Below are 20472 nucleotides of genomic sequence, written 5' to 3'. Positions count from 1 at the left end.
CCCTGGGAATGTGTGATGGGACAGTGTAGAGGGAGCTTCACTCTGTGTCTGACACTGGGAGTGTGTGATGGGACAGGGTAGAGGGAGCTTCACTCTGTGTCTGACCCTGGGAGTGTGTGATGGAACGGGGTAGAGGGAGCTTCATTCTGTGTCTGACCCTGGGAGTGTGTGATGGGACAGTGTAGAGGGAGCTTCACTCTGTGTCTGACCCTGGGAGTGTGTGATGGGACAGTGTAGAGGGAGCTTCACTCTGTGTCTGACCCTGGGAGTGTGTGATGGGACAGTGCAGAGGGAGCTTCACTCTGTGTCTGACCCTGGGAGTGTGTGATGGGACGGTGTAGAGGGAGCTTCACTCTGTGTCTGACCCTGGGAGTGTGTGATGGGACAGTGTAGAGGGAGCTTCACTCTGTGTCTGACCCTGGGAGTGTGTGATGGGACAGTGTAGAGGGAGCTTCACTCTGTGTCTGACCCTGGGAATGTGTGATGGGAAGGTGTAGAGGGAGCTTCATTCTGTGTCTGACCCAGGGAGTGTGTGATGGGACAGTGTAGAGGGAGCTTCACTCTGTGTCTGACCCTGGGAGTGTGTGATGGGACGGTGTAGAGGGAGCTTCACTCTGTGTCTGACCCTGGGAGTGTGTGAGGGAACGGTGTAGAGGGAGCTTCACTCTGTGTCTCACCCTGGGAGTGTGTGTTGGGACGGTGTAGAGGGAGCTTCACTCTGTGTCTGACCCTGGGAGTGTGTGATGGGACAGTGTAGAGGGAGCATCACTCTGTGTCTGACCCCGGGAGTGTGTGATGGGACAGTGTAGAGGGAGCTTCACTCTGTGTCTGACCCTGGGAGTGTGTGATGGGACGGTGTAGAGGGAGCTTCACTCTGTGTCTGACCCTGGGAGTGTGTGATGGGACGGTGTAGAGGGAGCTTCACTCTGTGTCTGACCCTGGGAGTGTGTGATGGGACAGTGCAGAGGGAGCTTCACTCTGTGTCTGACCCTGGGAGTGTGTGATGGGACAGTGTAGAGGGAGCTTCACTCTGTGTCTGACCCTGGGAGTGTGTGATGGGACCGTGTAGAGGGAGCTTCACTCTGTGTCTGACCCTGGGAGTGTGTGATGGGACAGGGTAGAGGGAGCTTCACTCTGTGTCTGACCCTGGGAATGTGTGATGGGACGGTGTAGAGGGAGCTTCATTCTGTGTCTGACCCTGGGAGTGTGTGATGGGACAGTGTAGAGGGAGCTTCACTCTGTGTCTGACCCTGGGAGTGTGTGATGGGATGGTGTAGAGGGAGCTTCACTCTGTGTCTGACCCTGGGAGTGTGTGATGGGACAGTGTAGAGGGAGCTTCACTCTGTGTCTGACCCTGGGAGTGTGTGATGGGACAGTGTAGAGGGAGCTTCATTCTGTGTCTGACCCTGGGAGTGTGTGATGGGACAGTGTAGAGGGAGCTTCACTCTGTGTCTGACCCTGGGAGTGTGTGATGGGATGGTTCAGAGGGAGCTTCACTCTGTGTCTGACCCTGGGAGTGTGTGATGAGACAATGTAGAGTGAGCTTCATTCTGCGTCTGACCCTGGGAGTGTGTGATGGGACAGGGTAGAGGGAGCTTCACTCTGTGTCTGACCCTGGGAGTGTGTGATGGAACGGGGTAGAGCGAGCTTCACTCTGTGTCTGACCCTGGGAGTGTGTGATGCGACGGTGTAGAGGGAGCTTCACTCTGTGTCTGACCCTGGGAGTGTGTGATGGGACAGTGTGGAGGGAGCTTCACTCTGTGTCTGATCCTGGGAGTGTGTCATGGGACAGTGCAGAGGGACCTTCACTCTGTGTCTGACCCTGGGAGAGTGTGATGGGACGGTGTAGAGGGAGCTTCACTCTGTGTCTGACCCTGGGAGTGTGTGATGGGACGGTGTAGAGGGAGCTTCACTCTGTGTCTGACACTGGGAGTGTGTGATGGGACAGTGTAGAGGGAGCTTCACTCTGTGTCTGACCCTGGGCGTGTGTGATAGGATGGTGTAGAGGGAGCTTCACTCTGTGTCTGACCCTGGGAGTGTGTGATGGGACAGTGTAGAGGGAGCTTCACTCTGTGTCTGACCCTGGGAGTGTGTGATGGGACAGTGTAGAGGGAGCTTCACTCTGTGTCTGACCCTGGGAGTGTGTGATGGGACAGTGTAGAGGGAGCTTCACTCTGTGTCTGACCCTGGGAGTGTGTGATGGGATGGTGTAGAGGGAGCTTCACTCTGTGTCTGACCCTGGGAGTGTGTGATGGGACAGTGTAGAGGGAGCTTCACTCTGTGTCTGACCCTGGGAGTGTGTGATGGGACAGTGTAGAGGGAGCTTCACTCTGTGTCTGACCCTGGGAGTGTGTGATGGGACAGGGGTAGAGGGAGCTTCACTCTGTGTCTGACCCTGGGAGTGTGTGATGGGACGGTGTAGAGGGAGCTTCACTCTGTGTCTGACCCTGGGAGTGTGTGATGGGACAGTGTAGAGGGAGCTTCACTCTGTGTCTGACCCTGGGAGTGTGTGATGGGATTGTGTAGAGGGAGCTTCACTCTGTGTCTGACCCTGGGAGTGTGTGATGGGACGGTGTAGAGGGAGCTTCACTCTGTGTCTGACCCTGGGAGTGTGTGATGGGATGGTATAAATGGAGCTTCATTCTGTGTCTGACCCTGGGAGTGTGTGATGGGACAGCGTGGAGGGAGCTTCACTCTGTGTCTGAGCCTGGGAGTGTGTCATGGGAGAGTGCAGAGGGAGCTTCACTCTGTGTCTGACCCTGGGAGTGTGTGATGGGACAGTGTAGAGGGAGCTTCACTCTGTGTCTGACCCTGGGAGTGTGTGATGGGACAGTATAGAGGGAGCTTCACTCTGTGTCTGACCCTGGGAATGTCTGATGAGACGGTGTGGAGGGAGCTTCATTCTGTGTCTGACCCTGGGAGTGTGTTATGGGAGAGTGTAGAGGGAGCTTCACTCTGTGTCTGACCCCGGGAGTGTGTGATGGGATGGTGTAGAGGGAGCTTCATTCTGTGTCTGACCCTTGCAGTGTGTGATGGGATGGTGTAGAGGGAGCTTCATTCTGTGTCTGACCCTTGGAGTGTGTGATGGGACAGGGTAGACGGAGCTTCACTCTACTACTGACAATTGGGAGTGTGTGATGGGATGGTGTAGAGGGAGCTTCACTCTGTGTCTGACCCTGGGAGCGTGTGATGGGACAGTGTAGAGGGAGCTTCACTCAGTGTCTGACCCTGGGAATGTGTGATGGGACAGTGCAGAGGGAGCATCACTCTGTGTCTGACCATTGGGAGTGTGTGATGGGATGGTGTAGAGGGAGTTTCACTCTGTGTCTGACCCTGGGAGTGTGTGATGGGATGGTGGAGAGAGAGCTTTACTCTGTATCTGACCCCGGGAGTGTGTGATGGGACAGTGTAGAGGGAGCTTTACTCTGTGTCTGACCCTGGGACTGTGTGATGGGATGGTGTAGAGGGAGCTTCATTCTGTGTCTGACCCTGGGAGTGTGTGATGGGACAGTGTATAGGGAGCTTCACTCTGTGTCTGACCCTGCGAGTGTGTGATGGGATGGTGCAGAGGGAGCTTCACTCTGTGTCTGACCCAGCGAGTGTGTGATGGGACAGTGTAGAGGGAGCTTCACTCTGTGTCTGACCCTGGGAGTGTGTGATGGGACGGGGTAGAGGGAGCTTCATTCTGTGTCTGACCCTGGGAATGTGTGATGGGACGGTGTAGAGGGAGCTTCACTCTGTGTCTGACCCTGGGAGTGTGTGATGGGATGGTGTAGAGGGAGCTTCACTCTGTGTCTGACCCTGGGAGTGTGTGATGGGACAGTGTAGAGGGAGCTTCACTCTGTGTCTGACCCTGGGAGTGTGTGATGGGACAGTGTAGAGGGAGTTTCACTTTGTGTCTGACCCTGGGAGTGTGTGATGGGACGGTGTAGATGGAGCTTCACTCTGTGTCTGACCCTGGGAGTGTGTGATGGGACAGTGTAGAGGGAGCTTCACTCTGTGTCTGACCCTGGGCGTGTGTGATAGGATGGTGTAGAGGGAGCTTCACTCTGTGTCTGACCCTGGGATGATGTGATGGGACGGGGTAGAGGGAGCCTCATTCTGTGTCTGACCCTGGGAATGTGTGATGGGACGGTGTAGAGGGAGTTTCACTCTGTATCTGAGCCTGGGAGAGTGTGATGGGACGGTGTAGAGGGAGCTTCACTCTGTGTCTGACCCTGGGAGTGTGTGATGGGACAGTGTAGAGGGAGCTTCATTCTGTGTCTGACCCCGGGAGTGTGTGATGGGAGAGTGTATAGGGAGCTTCAGTCTGTGTCTGACCCTGGGAGTGTGTGATGGGACAGTGTAGAGGGAGCTTCACTCTGTGTCTGACCCTGGGAATGTGTGATGGGATGGTGTAGAGGAAGCTTCACTCTGTGTCTGACTCTGGGAGTCTGTGATGGGACGGTGTAGAGGGAGCTTCATTCTGTGTCTGACCCTGGGAGTGTGTGATGGGACGGTGCAGAGGGAGCTTCACTCTGTGTCTGACCCCGGGAGTGTGTGATGGGACGGTGTAGAGGGAGCTTCACTCTGTGTCTGTCCCTGGGAGTGTGTGATGGGATGGTGTAGAGAGAGCTTCACTCTGTGTCTGACCCCAGGAGTGTGTGATGGGACAGCGTAGAGGGAGCTTCACTCTGTGTCTGACCCTGGGAGTGTGTGATGGGACAGTGTAGATGGAGCTTCACTCTGTGTCTGACCCTGGGAGTGTGTGATGCGACAGTGTAGAGGGAGCTTCATTCTGTGTCTGACCCTGGGAGTGTGTGATGGGATGGTGTAGAGGGAGCTTCACTCTGTGTCTGACCCTGGGAGTGTGTGATGCGACAGTGTAGAGGGAGCTTCACTCTGTGTCTGACCCTGGGAGTGTGTGATCGGACAGTGTAGAGGGAGTTTCACTCTGTGTCTGACCCTGGGAGTGTGTGATGCGACAGTGTAGAGGGAGTTTCACTCTGTGTCTGACCCTGGGAGTGTGTGATCGGACAGTGTAGAAGGAGCTTCACTCTGTGTCTGACCCTGGGAGTGTGTGATGGGATGGTGTAGAGGGAGCTTCACTCTGTGTCTGACCCTGGGAGTGTGTGATGGGATGGTGTAGAGGGAGCTTCACTCTGTGTCTGACCCTGGGAGTGTGTGATCGGACAGTGTAGAGGGAGCTTCACTCTGTGTCTGGCCCTGGGAGTGTGTGATCGGACAGTGTAGAAGGAGCTTCACTCTGTGTCTGACCCTGGGAGTGTGTGATGGGATGGTGTAGAGGGAGCTTCACTCTGTGTCTGACCCTGGGAGTGTGTGATGGGACGGTGTAGAGGGAGCTTCACTCTGTGTCTGACCCTGGGAGTGTGTGATGGGACAGTGTAGAAGGAGCTTCACTCTGTGTCTGACCCTGGGAGTGTGTGATGGGATGGTGTAGAGGGAGCTTCACTCTGTGTCTGACCCTGGGAGTGTGTGATGGGTTGGTGTAGAGGGAGCTTCACTCTGTGTCTGACCCTGGGAGTGTGTGATGGGATGGTGTAGAGGGAGCTTCACTCTGTGTCTGACCCTGGGAGTGTGTGATGGGATGGTGTAGAGGGAGCTTCACTCTGTGTCTGACCCTGGGAGTGTGTGATGGGATGGTGTAGAGCTATCCCTGCCCTGTGAATGTGACATGCAATGTAAGAAGAGTTTTACATTAAGCGGTGCTTTCACAGGAATTGAGTGCTCGTTGTGGCCGCGGTCTGAGATCTTGTTGACACCAACCTACACAGTGGAGTCTCTGCTCTTTGTTTTCGTCCTTCTGTCCCACCACCAAAGGCACAAAATGTATTTCACACAGACCCTCAAGGCGCTCTTCCCTGCGCGACCGGGGCCCAGCGCTGCCAGCCTCTCTCTTCCGGCGACTGCTGGCCACTCGGCCCCTCGGTCTCCTCCTGGCTCGCTCCGTGGTGTTCGGTCGCTCAGCGCGTCCACTCCTTCTCTTCAGCAAGTTCTCACAGCGGCTCTTCAGGGCTAGCGTCATGCACTCGTGGTTACCTGGGCAACAGGGCACAGTCGTTAGGGAGGGTACGTGTTTGTTTAGTTCCTGTAACTCACTGCACTGCTGCCACAAATTACTTTGGCCTTCACAGGATGAAACGGCGGTTGGTTAAGAAGGCATATGGTATGTTTGTCTTTATTAGTCAGGCAATGAGTTCAAAGTCAGGAAGTTAGGTTGCAGCTTTATAAAACTCTAGCCAGGCCACATTTGGACTATCGAGGCTGCCTGGATTCGAGGGCATGTGCTACCACGAGAGTTTGGACAAACTTGGGTTGTTTTCTCTGGAGCTGCAGAAGCTAAGTGGAGATCTGATAGAGGTTTAGAGTAGACAGACGGTACATTTTTCCCAGGGTCAAAATGTCTAACACCAGAGGGCATGGGTTTAAGGTGAGAGGGGGTAATTCCAAAGAAGATGTGAGGGACAAGTGTTATTTTTACACAGAGAGTCGCGAGTGCCTGGAATGTGCTGCTGGAGTGGTGAAGGAGGGAGAGATGTAAGAGACTTTTAAACAGATGTTTAGGTAGGCACCTCTCCCCGTAATTCAGTCCCTGAAGTCCTGGCAACATCCACTCTTTCTGTAAAAAAACCTACCCCTCAGGTTATAATGGCTTCCTCCTATGTAGTTTAAACCTCTTCCCTCGTTGTTAATACACCTACCAGAGTTAAAAAAGATACCATCTATCCTATCTTCAAATGGAAGGAATGCTACACCTGCCCATTCACCTCCTCCCTCACCTCCATTCAGGGCCCCAAACAGTCCTTCCAGGTGAGGCAACACTTCTGCAGATCTGATGGGGTCATCTACTGTTTCCGATGCTCCCAATGTGGCCTCCTCTATCTGACATAGATTGGGGGACTGCTTTGTCAATCACCTTCGCTACATCCACAAAAAGGCAGGATTTCCCAGTGACCAACCACTTAAATTCTCCATTCCCATTCCGACAAGCCAGTCCATGGCTTCCTCTACTGTCACGAAGAGGACACTCTCACGTTAGAGGAGCAACACCTCATATTCCGTCTAGGGAGCCTCCAACCTAATGGCATGAACATCGATTTCTCCAAATTCCAGTAATTTCTTCCCCTCCCCCTTCCTGCTTGTCCAATTTCCCCACTCTGGCCTCCCTTGTACCTCTTTGCCTCAACTATATAATACCTCTGTCTAGTGCCCCTCCTCCTTCCCTTTCCCCCATGGGCCACTCTCCTCTCCCTATCAGATTCCTTCTTCTCCAGCCCTTTTCCACCTACCGCCTCCCAGTTTCTCACTTCATCCCCTCCCCCACTCACCTGGCTTGACCTATCACCTTCTAGCTTGTACTCTTCCCCTCCCCACCTCCTTATTCTGGCTTCTTCCCCCGTCCTTTCAGCACTGGTGAAGGGTCTTGGCCTGAAACGTCGACTGTTTAACTCACCTCCATAGATGCTGCCTGACCTGCTGAGTTCCCCACACTTTGTGTGTGTTGCCGGCACCTAAAGTCCAGGGAACTTGTAAAAAATTTGATAAAGCTGTTATCGTGGCTCATCTACTCGGTTCCAACTCAGGTTCATTCAGGTGCCGGAAAACAGACGTAGCCTGACATGATAACAGGCTAGGTGGAGCAAATCCCGATCTCACAGTTGGCGCAGTAAAGTGTTACATTAACTGCTACTCCACTGTGCAAATAGACTAGCATCATTGGGAATCATGGTTGGTATGGACGTGTTGGTGCGAGGGGCCTGTTTCCCTGATCTATGATTCTATGACAACCAATAAACAGCACAGAGAAAAGACCAAAGCAACTTCTAGCAAATAACTAAATACAACATTAATCAATACATTTAACCAGGACCGGGAAAGAGGAGACTGAGGCATGGAAGGCTCCTCGCACCCTTTCTGACAACTTTCTACAGGAGCACCATCAAGTGTGTCCTGTCTGGCTACATCATTGTGTGGTACAGAAACTGTAAGGTATCAGACTGCAAGACCCTACAGAGGGTAGGAAGAACCAATGGGAAAATCACTGGGGTCTCCCTCCCGTATTTGTGACGTTTACCAGGAGCGTTGTATATGAAGGGCTCAAGGCTTTGTTGAGGATCATTGCCACCACCCCCCTACCACAATCTCAGGAAGGAGGTACAGGAACATCAGGATTAGGACTGCCAGACAGGGTAACGGCTTCTTCCCCTGGGCTGAGAGACTAACGAATACCCTGTCACCACTTAGATCTTGTCACTAGGACAGCCAGCTGTTTACCGTTTACCTGTGCTGTGCACTCACTGCAGGCATTTTGAGTTATACACTCAAGTGACAATAACCTTGATCTTGAGATGAGTAACAATTTAAATCAGAATCGGGTTTAACGGACGTGGTGAAATTCATTGTTTTGTGGCAGCAGCACGGTGCAGTAACAAACAAATCTAGTAAGTGGAGCCCAAGACAAATATTGATGCTGTGCTCATGGGCCATTCAGAAATCTGACGGTGGAGGGGAAGAAATGTGAAAGTGGAGAATACGATTCGGACAGCCGGATCAGGGTCAGGAGGTTGGAGGCAGAGGCCCAGTGATGGCTTGTCCAGTTGTGGTGAGATGGAGGGAGGGAGGGAGGGGGGAACAGGGTTTGGTGTGGCATTGTTGTTGTTCTGCCGAATATTGCGGGCATGTTATGTTGGCACAGCAATGTGGGACTGCCCCAGCTCATTTCATGGGGTGTGTTGGTCATTAATGCAAACAACGTATTTAATTGTACATCTTGATGTACATATGATAAACAAATCTGAATCTGAATCTATTCCTAACACCGATGGCTAAAATCATTGGGGTAAGGGGGGGGGGTTAATTTCAAAGGGGGTGTGAGGGACAAGTATTTTTACACAGAGAGTGGTGGGGGCCTGGAATGTGTTGCCTGGGGTGATGGTTGAGGCAGATACATTAGGGACCTTTAAAAGATGTTCAGGTCAGTACATGAATGTGAGGAATATGGAAGGATATGGACATCGTGTAGGCAGAAGGGGTTAGTTTAGTTAGCCATTTGGTTGGTGCAGCATATCGTTTTGGGCTGAAGGGCCTGTTTCTGAGTTGTACTGTGCTGTGTTCTATCCCAGGACCAAACGGCACACAGCTTCATGGAACCAGACATAAAGGTGTGCCATACACAGAGGAACACACCCCAACGCACGTACACGTTAAACAGGCTCTGCAGAACCAGCTTCGACGCTGTCTCACACAGAGGGTCAGGTGCAGTGACCGACGGGAGCCGTCCTGTCCTGGGTCTGGGCCAGGCAAAGAGGGCAACTCTGAGTCAGAGGCCCCTGCAGTCACAAAGCTTCTGTCCTCTGTCAACGTACTAATTGAATGTGTGAGGATTTCCTTCTGCACTGCAGCTCAGGCAGAGTTCCTGTTCCCACCCTGATCGGGAGAAAGCTGCAGAGGGTTATAGACTCGGGCTCCATCGCAGGCACAACCCTCCCCCCACACAGATCTTTAAAAGGTGACGCCTCAGGAAGGCAGCAGCCATCCTGAAGGACCCTCACCACCTACGACATGCCCGTTTCTGATTTCTGTTATCAGGGAGGAGATACTGCAGCCTGAAGACACACACTCAATGTTTCAGGAACAGCTTCTCCCCCTCTGCCATCAGATTTCCGAATGGCCCGTGAACACTGCCTCATCTTCTTGCTCTCTTTCTGCACTACTTGCATATTTTTTAATATATTGTAACTTTTTACATCATGCACTGCCACAAAACAACAAATTTCACAACATATGTCAGTGACATCAAATCGGATTCTGATTCCGAGTTCAGAGTAAATTTATTATCAAAATACATGTAGCACGTCACTATATACTTACCACCCTGAGATTCACTTTCTTGCAGGCATTCATAGTAGAACAAAAATACAATAGAATCAATGAAAAACTACACACAAACACTGACAAACAACCAATGTAAAAAAGAAAACAAATTATGCAAGTAGTAATAATAAATAAATAAATAACGCTGCATCTATGGAAGGGAATAAACAGTCAACGTTTCGGACTGAGACCTTTATGAATCCTGGTGAAGGGTCTCGGTCCCAAACATCATCTGTTTATTCTCCTCCATAGATGCTGCCTGCCTTGCAGAGTTCCCCCAGGACTTTGCCTGTTACTTGAGGCTGCATGGTAGCGTAGTGATTAATGTAACACTTTCAGCGCCAGCGACCTGGGTTCATTTCCCACCAGCGCTGCTCCCTGGTAACCCTTAGATGCCCAGCTCACCAGCAGCCTATCCAATGGAAACAGTGGCCAAAGACAACGGACTGGAACCTGCCTCCCCCGAGTCAGAAAGCCTCTCTTTCCCAAACCCTCTGTCCTGGAGACCGTCTGCTGGAACTGGCAGGGGGAGATTCGCTCTGGTCTTTGGGTACAGCAGTCCCAGGTGAAGAGAGCGCTTGGCTCACAGATACAGGAACAACAAACGTATCCCAGCCAGAGAACAGGCAGGAGTGGAAAAGCAACAAGCAGGCCCCTTGACCCCACCCATGGGTACTCTGGCATCCTACTTACCACAGCACATGAAGCCATTCAGCCCAGGCTGCCTCCCAGTACTGCAATACCATCATCTCCTCCCTCATCCCACACTCAACTCAGAACACCGAACACAGAACATTACAGCACAGTACAGGCCATTCGGCCCACGATGTGGTGTTGACCTTTTAACCAACTCTAAGATCAATCTAATCCTTCCCTCCCACATAGCCCTCCATTTCTTTTCATGCATGTGCCTATCCAAGAGTGCCTTAAATGCCTCTAACGTATCTGTCGCTACCACCACCCCCAGCAGCGCGTACACACATCCACTACTGTGTGTAAAAAACGCTGCCTCTGGCAAACCCACTATATTTTCCTCTGACCTCTTTAAAATTATACCCTCTTGTAGGAGACATTTCCACCCTGGGAAGAAGTCTCTGGCTGTCCACTCAATCCATGCCTCTTATCATCTTGTACTCCTCTATCTAGTCACCTCTCATTCTTCTTCGCTCCAAAGAGGGAAGCCCTAGCTCACTCAACATTTCCTCATAAGGCATGCTCTCTAATCCAGGTAGCATCCCTGGTAAATCTCTGTACTCTCTCTAAAATTTCCAGATTTTCTCTCACAGCCTTATCAACATCCTCTCCCCTCCACACTCCCCCTATTTGATTCTTCAACCCCTCACCTACACACCAGGGGCAACCATAGCTGCTAATTAACCCATCAGCTCCGCATCTCGACAGAATGTGGGAGCAAACCTCAGCACCCATGGGAAATGAGAAGAATGTACAAACTCCACAGTCCCGAGGTCAGGATCGAACCTGGGTCTCTGGAGCTGTGAGCCAGCCTCTCTATTTGCCAAGCCATTGTGCGTTTTGACACTTTTCATTTTCACGTTTCAACAGAATGTAATCGGAATTTCCTGTTCCCTCTCTCCACATACACCCAGCACTGTACTTTTGGCTCTTAGACATTTATTTTTAAACATTGTTTTTGGAGGTTTACAAAGTTATGAGAGGTTATAGAACTTTATTCCCTGGAACGTAGGAGAATGAGAGGAGATTTGATAGAGGTATACAAAATTATAAGGGTATATATAAGGTAAATGCAAGCAGGCATTTTCCACTGAGGTTGGGTGAGACTAGAATTAGAGGTCATGGGTTAAGGGTGAAAGCTGAAATGTTTAAGGGGAACACAAGTGAGATTGTGGAACAATCTGCCAGCAGTGTGGGTTTGATTTCAACATTTAAGAGAAATTTGTATAGGTACAATGATGGGAGGGGTATGGTGGATGATAGGACTGGACAGAATAATAATTTGACATGGACTAGATGGGCTGACGGGCCTGTTTCAGTGCTGTAGTGCTCTATGACTTTATGACATTTATCTGTTGCCCTCTTCTGGGTCCTTTCCACCAAACCCCACTGGTTACTGGTTAATCCCCAACCACAAGTCTTCCAACATGGTGGACGTGTTGGCACCGGAATGTGTGGCGACTCCTGCCGGCTGCCCCCAGTAATCCTTAAATTGTGTTGGCTGTGAATGCAAACAATGCATTTCACTGTGTGTTTCCATGCACATCTGATAAATAATTCGGAATCTGAATCGCAGCAAAGACCATTCAACAATAACTAGTATTTATGTAGCAATTTTAAATCTAGATGCTCTCTCCTCCCCTCTCCTGTTGGACAGGAGATACAAAAGCCTGAAAGCACATACAACCAGTCTCAATGACTGTGGCTGTGAGACTACTGAATGGTTCTCTAGAAAGCTAAGATGGACTCCTGACCTCACAATTTATCTTGTTACAATCTCGCTCCTTACTGTCTATCAGCAACACTGCACTTTCTCTGTGGCTGTTACACTTAATTCTGCAGTGTTATTGTTCTACCTTGCTCTACCTCAATGCACTGAGAAACGATCTGATCTGTATGGACAGGATGCAAGACAAGCTTTTCACTGCATCATGGTACATGTGACAATAATAAACCAATTTACCAAATTACAGTAAAACGTCCCAAGATAATTATCCTGGAGATGTTGTTTGACACACATTTCAAACCTGGTTACTGAGACAAATGTTTGAAGCCTTGGGCAAAGAGACATTGCACGAGTATCCTACAGGGAGAGAGGTGGAGAGTTTTACTGAGGAAATCCCTGACCAGAAGTCCAGCATGGTGGGTAGTAATTCTGTTTCACAGCTCTAGAGACCCAGGTTCAATCCCATCACCAACACTGTGTGTGTGTGTGTGTGTGTGAGTGTGTGCGAGTGTGTGTGTGTGTGTGTGTGTCAGTGTGAGTGTGAGTGTGTGTGTGTGTGAGTGTGTGCGAGTGTGTGTGTGTGTGAGTGTGTGTGTGAGAGTGTGTGTGTGAGTGTGTGTGAGTGTGAGTGTGTGTGTGTTTGTGTGTGTGTGAGTGTGAGTGTGTGTGTGTGTGAGTGTGACTGTGTGTGTGAGTGTTTGTGTGTGTGTGTGAGTGTGAGTGTGAGTGTGTGTGTGTGTGTGTGTGTGTGTGCGCGCGAGTGTGAGTGTGTGTGTGAGTGTGTCTGTGAGTGTGAGTGTGTGTGTGTGTGTGAGAGTGTGTGTGTGTGAGTGAGTGTGTGAGTGTGTGAGTGTGAGTGTTTGTGTGTGTGTGTTTGTGTGTGCGTGTGTGTGTGTGAGTGTGAGTGTGAGTGTGTGAGTGTGAGCGTGTGTGTGTGAGTGTGAGTGTGTGTGTGAGTGTTTGTGTGTGTGAGTGTGTGTGTGTGAGAGTGTGTGTGAGTGTGTGTGTGTGTGTGAGTGTGTGTGTGTGAGTGTGAGTGTGTGAGTGTATGAGTGTGTGAGTGTGTGAGTGTGTGAGTGTGTGTGTGTGTGTGTGTGTGAGTGTGAGTGTGTGAGTGTATGAGTGTATGTGTGTGTGTGTGTGTGTGTGTGTGTGTGTGTGTGTGTGGAGTGTGCATATTCTCCCTGTGACCATGTGGGTTTAGATCATAAGGCAAAGGAGCAGAATTGGGCCATCTGGCCCATCCAGTTTGCTCTGCCATTGCATCATGCCTAAATTCTAATGTGTTTGCTTTGTGGCTGCCTGCAAGAAGATGAATCTCAAGGTTGTATATTGTATACATACTTTGATAGCAAACATACTTTGAACTTTGATTTATCATCCCACCCCTTTTAACCCCATTCTCCCGCCTTCTCCCCGTAACATTTACTGCCCTGACTAATCAAGAATCTATCAACCTCCACTTTAAAAATACCCAATGACTTGGCCTCCACAGATGTCCGTGGCAATGAATTCCACGGCTTCACTGAGATTTGGCTAAAGAAATACATCCCCTTTCATTCATAGGATCCTTCTTGTGACCCTCCCAATGCCAGCCCATCCTTTCTTAGATGAGGCACAAAATTGCTCACAATACTCCAAATGTGGCCTGAGCAACATCTCCCAAGTGCTCCGGTTTCCTCCTGCTTTCCAAAGACGATGGGTCAGTCGGTCACTCTAATTACCCCTGGGCTGTGGGTGTAGGTCAGGAGAATTTGTCAGCTGCTCTAGTCCATCTGTGCAGAAGTGGGATGAAGAACTTAGCTGCAGCAGCTCTGCAGGCACCGAGCATCAGATAAGTTCGCAACAGAAACAGAGACTAAACAAACTGACAGAGGTGTACAAAATGATAAGAGGCACAGACTGAGTGGACGGCAGGGACTTTTTCCCAGGGCAGAAATGGCTAATACCAGGGGGCATCATTTTAAGGTGAAGTATAGGGGACGTCAGAGGTAAGTTTCATTTACACAGAGAGGGGTGGATGTGTGGGACACCCTGCCAGGGTGGCAGATACATTAGGGACATTTTAAAAACAGTTAGATAGGTACCATGGATGATAGAAAAAATTGAGATCAACGTAGGAGGGAAAGGTTAGACTGATCTTGGAGAGGGTTAAAAGGCCGGTGCAACATTGTGGGCTGAAGGGCCTGTACTGTTCTATGTTCTAAACATTCATCATACACAACTTTTACAAGAGAAAAACATGATTAGAACAAAAGTAAAGAGTGGATTGGTGGGTTAACCTGCCAGTGTGTAGCTAAGTGGAAAAATCCTGGGGAATAAAATTGTTCGACATGAATTGGCAGAGAACAGACCATTCAGCACGATGAAATATGAGGTTCGTCAGGGCAGGACGGCAAGGCAGAGAGGGTATGAGGTGAGAATTGCACAGTTCGGGTGGGGAGGGGGATGGTTGACATTGACGATGTGGTGGGGGGGAGGGAGGGGTGGCGGGTTCGTGGATGCGGGAGGGTGTGCTGCTGTCCTTACCTAAGTAAAGTCCGTCACGTGCCCCACAACGCCGCTCGTTCACGCTGAAGTCGACGAAGAAGACAGTGAGGGGGTGTCCAAAGCTGAGCTCAGGGCTGGGGTCCAGGGTGAGGACGGCATCGTGGGCTGACCCCAGGCTAAGGCCGGAGTCTGGCAGGACGGTCAGCAGCTTCTCACCAGCCTGGGGTTCTGCCGCGTACACTGCCACCTCCGTCTGCGGCACCTCAACCAGGCGACGGCACTCCGCCTCTGACAGGAAGGAGGCCCTCTGGCACAGGGAGCCCCGCAGGTATCCCAGCCCGGCCGTCGACCAGCGGTGCAGCCGTGCGGCCTTGAACTGAGACCCCTCGCTGCTCCGCACCTCCACCAGGACTGCTGCGCAGAATAACCATTCCCAGCATCGGCACATGGTCGGGCAGCGCTGGCAACCTGGAATCCCGGGCTCGGATCTAGCTGGGGACGCGGAGAGGCCAGCAGGTCACAACAGCGCAGTGTGGCGCATTTGGGGCGGTCTTGCTCACACCCGCGCCCCTTCTCTCTCTCTCCCCTCGCGGTGGCTGCAGGAGGGACTGAGCTGCAGAGGTGACTGATTCTGAGATGTGTGGGAGCTGCTGTGTGAGAGTGCAGGTTTGGAAACTCAATCCCACCCTCCAGAGACTGACATCGGAAGAGGGCGGGACTCAGGATCGGCTCTGCTCCCACGGACTTCCCAGAACAAGGGCACAGTCACCCCACTCTCGGGAAGAGGGAGACAGCGAGAGAGAGACAGAGACAAAGAGGGAGAGAGAGAGACAGAAAGAAAGCAAGAGAGGGAGAGAGACAGAGAGAGAGAGAGGAAGAGAGTATGTGATAGCGCAGGAGGGTGGTGGTGAAAGAGAGTGAGACTGTCAAGACAGTTTCTGGTAGAGGGAGCGGGATTTACAGTGAGTCTGACAGAGAAATGGATAATCCCCTATGGATTCCTCACAAGAGTCAAAGAGGCGGGTGAGAGGGAGAAGAGGAAAGACAGAGTGAGAGAGGAAGAAAGACAATGTGACAGGGAGAGGGAGGGAGAGGGAAGGAGAGACAGAGAAAGCCAAAGAGAGAGGGTGGCAGACAAGAGATCAAAAGGGAGCGTGTGGGGGAAAGAGAGGTGAAAGAGTGAGATTGCCCAGACGGTTTTCTCTTACAGAGAATGTCATTTACAGTGTCTCAGAGAGAGAACTGGAGGATCCCCTGTGGATTTACGGAGTTCCTCACACAAGTCAGGGAGAGAGGGGGAGGGGGGTCGGAGAAGGGCTTAGACAGGGAAACAGAGAGAGAACATGAAAAGAGAGACAGAGATAGCGATCAAATGAGATTCTGAGAGAGAGGGAGAGAGTGTGTGAGAGGGGGAATTAGAGAGATATGAGAGAGAGAGAGAGAGAGAGAAAGATTATCGAGGCAGTTTTCTCTAAGGGAGAATGAAATTAACAGTGTCTTGGAGAGGGAAAAATGTAGAATTGCCTGTGGATTGAGAGGGAGATCAGAAGTCAGAGAGATGGGGGAGGGGGCAGGGGAAAAGGGGTGAGACAGAAAGAAGGAAAGTGTGAGAGTAAGAGGCAAAGGGAAACAGAGAAAGGCAGAATGAGAAGGAGACAGATTAAGAGTGAGTGTGAGAAAGAGGAGAGGGAGAGACAGGGGGAAGAGGGAGAGAGAGGGGGAGAGAGGGGGAGAGGGGGGAGAGGGGGGAGAGAAGGGGGGAGAGAAAGGGGGAGAGAGGGGGGAGAGAAGGGGGAGAGAGGGGGGAGAGAAGGGGGAGAGAGGGGGAGAGAAGGGGGAGAGGGGGGAGGAGAGAAAGGGGAGAGGGGGAGAGAAGGGGGAGAGAGGGGGAGAGAAGGGGAGAGAAAGGGGGAGAGAAGGGGAGAGAAAGGGGGAGAGAAAGGGGGAGAGAAAGGGGGAGAGAGGGAGGGAAAGAGAAACACTGTCAAGGCAATTTTCTGTTAGAGATAGTACAGTCTACGTGTCCCAGAGAGAGAGAAATGGAGAATCCCCTGTGGATTTTGAGAGTTCCTCTCGAGTCAGAGAGGGGAGGGAGGGAAGGAGGGAGGGGGATGCAGGGGAGAGAGACAGGAAAAGGAAGAGAGACAGAGATTAAAACAGGGATTGTGTGTGAGTGTGAGAGAGACAGACAGGAGGAGAGGGGGAGGAAAGGGAAGGAAGGGAGACAGATCTAAACATTGTGTGAGAGAAAGAGAGAAGAGACGCAGAAGGAGAAAGGGGGAGAAATAGAAACAGAGAGGGAGAGACACAGAGAAAGGGACAGAGCTGGACAGAGAGGGAAAGAAAATCAGGGAGACAGACGCAGCAAGTGCATCACTCACACAATTACTATGATGGAGAGAGAGGAGGGGAGAGGAATGGGGCCTTCAATGTGGGTGTTGACATCAAGGAATATTCTCCGACAATTGCCACTAGGTCAGAGGTTGGGAAGATTTTGGCACTGACGAGACAATGACTTTAATTTCCCATTAACTGAGGGAGACCTCTGTTCCTGTTTAGAAGGCAGCCCAGCTAAGGGGCAGTGAGGATATGTGAGGGTGAGGGTGATGAAGAGGAGAGGGCGATGGGGTCGAGGTGGTGAGGGTATTGGGGAAGAGGGAAGATGATGGGTAGTGTGAGGTTGCTGGGAAGGATGAGGGTGAGGGTATGAGAATAATTGGGTGTGCAAGGGTGAAGTTGTTGTGGAGGGTGGTGGGGATGAGGGGGAGGGAGGTAGGTGAGATAAGGTAATGAAGGGGGTGAACGCTGCGGAGTGTGAGGGTAGCAGAGGGTGGAAGGGCGAGAGATGAGGGTGAGGGAGTGGGTGGTAGGGAGCAAGGGGTTGAAGGGTGAGGCTGTTGGGGATGGGTCTGTGGTCATTGACGGTGATTGCCAGTGGTGTTACTCTGCACCTGGGTGTGGGTCCGATCACACATCCAACCCTGGGACCCACAGGAACACTGAGGGGCTACATTCTTGGAACTTAATGGGAATGTATCAGGATGAGAAAGGTTTCTGAGGATTGAGGGAACCTACAGAAAGGATGTTATCCCGGGGACACAACAGAACAAAGGGAAGTTGACAGGGCACCCGTCTTCACTGGGGGAGCAGGAGGACATTTCATGAACCACTTTAAACCCACTGGAGGGTTTTGTCATGATGGGTACAGGGAAGGTGCTTCCCCAGTTGGGAATCTGACACCAGGGTCCCAGTCTCAGGATAAAGAAAGTGTCAGCTGTTTGGGACTGAGGTAAGAGGAGACCTCTTCATTCAGAAAGTGGTGGATAGTTGGAATTCCCTAGCCTAGTGGCATGTGGTGTCTCGGCCACTGAGCAGAATACAGAAGTACATCAAACACAGACCAGTGCAGCACAGGAACAGCCCCTTCAGCCCACAATGTTGTGCCAAATTAGTTAAGATAATGACCTCTAATTAAAACAATCCCTACTGCCCAAACGAGTCTAGATCGCTCCATTCTCTGCACATTCATGTGCCTGTCTGATATGGAGCCCCACCACCACACTTGGAAGTGCATTCCAGGCACCCCCCACTCACTGCGTAAAAAAAACCCTACATAATATTAGATCTTTGAACCATCAAGGGGAAGGGTACTGGCTGTGTCCGCTATCTGTGAGTATATATGTACACTCAGTGGCCACTCCTGTACCTAAGTGCACATTCATGGTCCTCTCCCACCCAGCTTGTTACTACACATGAAGGGGCTGCATTGGGTGGGAAAGTCCCTCAAACAATGAAAGAGTCATCACTTCAAGGGGCTATGTTTGTTTCAACTCAAGGATCAACTTCCTTCGCCGTATAACATTTACATGCACTGGGAATGTATTGTGGTGTGTTGGTCACAGTGTGACATGCAACAAAAGAATAAAGAATTATATAAGTTAGAAGTTAAAATATGGATATGGAAATACTTAAAACAGCAGCATGTGTTTGCAATAGTGTGGCACTTGTGGCCAAGTGGTTAGGGCATTGAACTAGCAATCTGAAGGTCGTGGGTTCGAGCCTCGCCCAGGGCAGCGTGTGTGTCTTTGAGCAGGGCACTTAACCACACAATGCTCCAGTCTACCCAGCTGAGAATGGGTACTGGCAAAAATGCTGGGGGTTAACCTTGTGATAGACTGGCGTCCTATCTTGGGGAGGGAGTCTCGCACTCTCAGTCGCTTCACGCCACGGAAACCGGCATTAGCACCGGCCTGATGAGCCTATAAGGCTTGGGACAGACTTTAACTTAAATGTGTTTACAATGTAAACAGCATTATAGAGAGTAGTTTAAAGTGTTTACTATTACAAGGGTAATAGTTAGAGGGGAGTGGGCTAATTAGAATGGTTGATCAGATTAACTGCCTGGGGAAGAAACTTTTAAGATGACGTGAAGTTTTTGTTTAAATAGTCCGATAACATATTCCAGAAAGGAGTTTTTGGAAAAGGCACAGTTTGCTAGGTGTGTTGTGATTGTTTTCCTGCCCATTTCTTTGTCCTGGACACATACAAGTTCTGCCGTGGTGGTAGACTGCAGTCAATGATCTTTACTGCTGACCTGACAGTTAGCTGTAGTTCCTGTGTATTGTATTCATTTATTTAGAGATACAGTACGGTAACAGGCTCTTTGGCCCATTGAGTCCACACTGCCCAATTATACCCGTATGACCAATTCACCTACTAACCCGTACACCTTTGGAATGTGTGAAAAAGCTCAAAAGGTATAGACTCCTTTGTAGACAGCGGTGGGAAGAGAATGCTGTGCCAAACCAGACAGTAATGGCTGATGTGAGGATGCCCTCTATGAAGGCAGTGTAGAAACGCACCAATATGTTCTGGAGAGGATGGAAACTGCCTTTTTCTCTTTACATTTGTGGACAGTACATTCAGTATTGGAAACTTTAGAGATCGTGGTGGATCTCAGAACTTCCCTGTATTAAACTCATGAAGTCAATCTGACCATCTCTTTCAGACTTTATTCTTGCTAAAAAATAAACAGCACAAAAATAAAACCTTTAAAGTCTACACTACTGAATGTGCAGACAACGAACGAGTGTAAGGGTTTCATTTTTATGTACGAAGCCACACTGCTTACTGCTTGCAGAATAGACATTGTGGGTTTACATACAAATGTAACAGGTGGCAGGGTAGTGCAGTGGTTAGTCTGACGCTTTACAGAGCCAGCCAGCAGAAGACCGAGGTTCAATTCCCACCTCTGTCTGTAAACAGTTTGTGTGTTCTCCCCACGACCGTGTGGGTTTCCTCCCATGTCAGCAAAGACTCTTGCAAATTTCTACAGCTGTTTGCTGGAGAGAGTTCTAACTGGTTCCATCACTGCCTGGTGTGCAGGCCAGGCAGGGTCTATGGAAAGGAAGGTAAAGTCAACATTTCAGGCTGAGACCCTTCATCAGGACTGGAAAGGAAACATCAAAGCCTGACTTTCTGAGTTCCTCCAGTATTTTGTGTTACTTTGGATTTCCAGCATCTGTAAGGTCTCCTGTGTCTCTGAAAACTACTTCAATATTTATTTTGTTTTGTACTATTACGTTATTTTTGTAAGTTATAATAGTTATATGTCTCTACCTTGTTTTACTGCCACAAAACAACAGTCAGCGACAATAAGCCTGATGCTGACATCTGCAAGGAGCAGCATA

General features: G+C 50.5%; 1 protein-coding gene across 1 annotated transcript in view; it reads right to left on the bottom strand.

The window, feature by feature from the left end:
- The window catches only part of si:ch211-67e16.11 (uncharacterized), a 102724-nt gene extending 87435 nt beyond the window's left edge, over window positions 1-15289 (bottom strand). The window contains exons 1-2 of the mRNA XM_063051432.1: window positions 14822-15289; window positions 5767-6039 (exon numbers count right to left, since the gene is read on the bottom strand). Coding sequence (XP_062907502.1) covers window positions 5767-6039; window positions 14822-15230 — 682 coding nt within the window. The 5' untranslated portion in view covers window positions 15231-15289. The remainder of the gene's footprint in view (window positions 1-5766; window positions 6040-14821) is intronic.
- Between the last annotated feature and the right edge of the window lie 5183 nt (window positions 15290-20472).

Source organism: Mobula hypostoma, chromosome 6, assembly GCF_963921235.1.
Source record: "Mobula hypostoma chromosome 6, sMobHyp1.1, whole genome shotgun sequence".
NCBI lineage: Eukaryota > Metazoa > Chordata > Chondrichthyes > Myliobatiformes > Myliobatidae > Mobula > Mobula hypostoma.
The sequence above is the reverse complement of the archived record's forward strand: the minus strand, read 5'-3'. Positions and strand labels throughout refer to the sequence as shown.